The following is a 997-nucleotide window of genomic DNA, read 5'->3' on the forward strand; positions in this document are numbered from 1 at the left end:
GACTTTAAAAGTGAGTTTAGTTTTAAAGAAAATCAGCACGTTTTTGAAAACAAAAGTGATTTACTTTAACGTAATTTGACAGTTTAACCAAATAAAAACATGATTCTCAAATTTTGCATGAAACATCTACAATAAATGAAAGTGATTTTGCAGGAAAAACGCTGGAGTTCATCTGAAAGAGCATTAGCAAAAATGTTTAGATCTCAGCCGGCACGTTCTATACATGGATAAACTCCTTTGTTTGAGTAATCCATATGTTTCTAAATCATAGCTAAGCGGTTTTGGATTTTCTCCACTGAGCAGAGCTGGTCATGTGATGAGTGCAGTGTGACTTGAATTAGCAGAGAGCGTCCACTGAGACTTCGTTTCCGCTCAGCGGAACTAAGAGTGATCTGGAAGATGTTCAAGAATGTGTGCTCACTACTTCACTTTTTTTGGACAAACACTCGTGGAAATTTATGTCACAGAGTCTCGCCACATAAAAGACACAAACATTTCTTTTGATAAACCTTAAGCATGCTAAATCCTGTCTCATTGCATTAGCTTTACCAGCATAAATATGCTTGGATGTACATTTCCAGTTGGAAAAATGGGTTAAATGAATAAACTGCAGGACATTCGAGTTTCTTTAGCCCTCAAAGGAAACAAAAGCTATGCACTACATACCGAATTGTGAGTCTTGGCAGTGATTGTACGAACTGAGTCTGTGTCCCAGATGATCAGGTCGGCATCGGAGCCCACAGCAATCCGACCCTTGCGAGGGTACAGATTCAGGATCTTGGCGGCATTGGTGCTGGTGATGGCCACAAACATGTTTTCGTCCATTTTACCTGTGGTCTACAAGCAGAAAATTGAAAAGATTACTACTCATAAGTCTCAAACACATGATTTGTACCAATGCTTCAGCTAAAATACTAACAGTGGAGAGGACAACAAAGTCACACGTTTGCAGACATTTTATTTTGGAGGCAAAATTTCTGTAAACTATAAAAGGGAA

The 997-nt window shown here is 38.7% G+C and overlaps 1 protein-coding gene across 1 annotated transcript in view; it reads right to left on the reverse strand.

Annotated features, from left to right (window-relative positions):
- The window catches only part of LOC112138499 (dihydropyrimidinase-related protein 3-like), a 1830-nt gene extending 970 nt beyond the window's left edge, over positions 1-860 (reverse strand). Inside the window, exon 1 of the mRNA XM_024261048.2 lies at positions 667-860. Coding sequence (XP_024116816.2) covers positions 667-825 — 159 coding nt within the window. The 5' untranslated portion in view covers positions 826-860. The remainder of the gene's footprint in view (positions 1-666) is intronic.
- Between the last annotated feature and the right edge of the window lie 137 nt (positions 861-997).

The sequence above is a fragment of the Oryzias melastigma genome, unplaced genomic scaffold, assembly GCF_002922805.2.
Source record: "Oryzias melastigma strain HK-1 unplaced genomic scaffold, ASM292280v2 sc02419, whole genome shotgun sequence".
Lineage (NCBI taxonomy): Eukaryota > Metazoa > Chordata > Actinopteri > Beloniformes > Adrianichthyidae > Oryzias > Oryzias melastigma.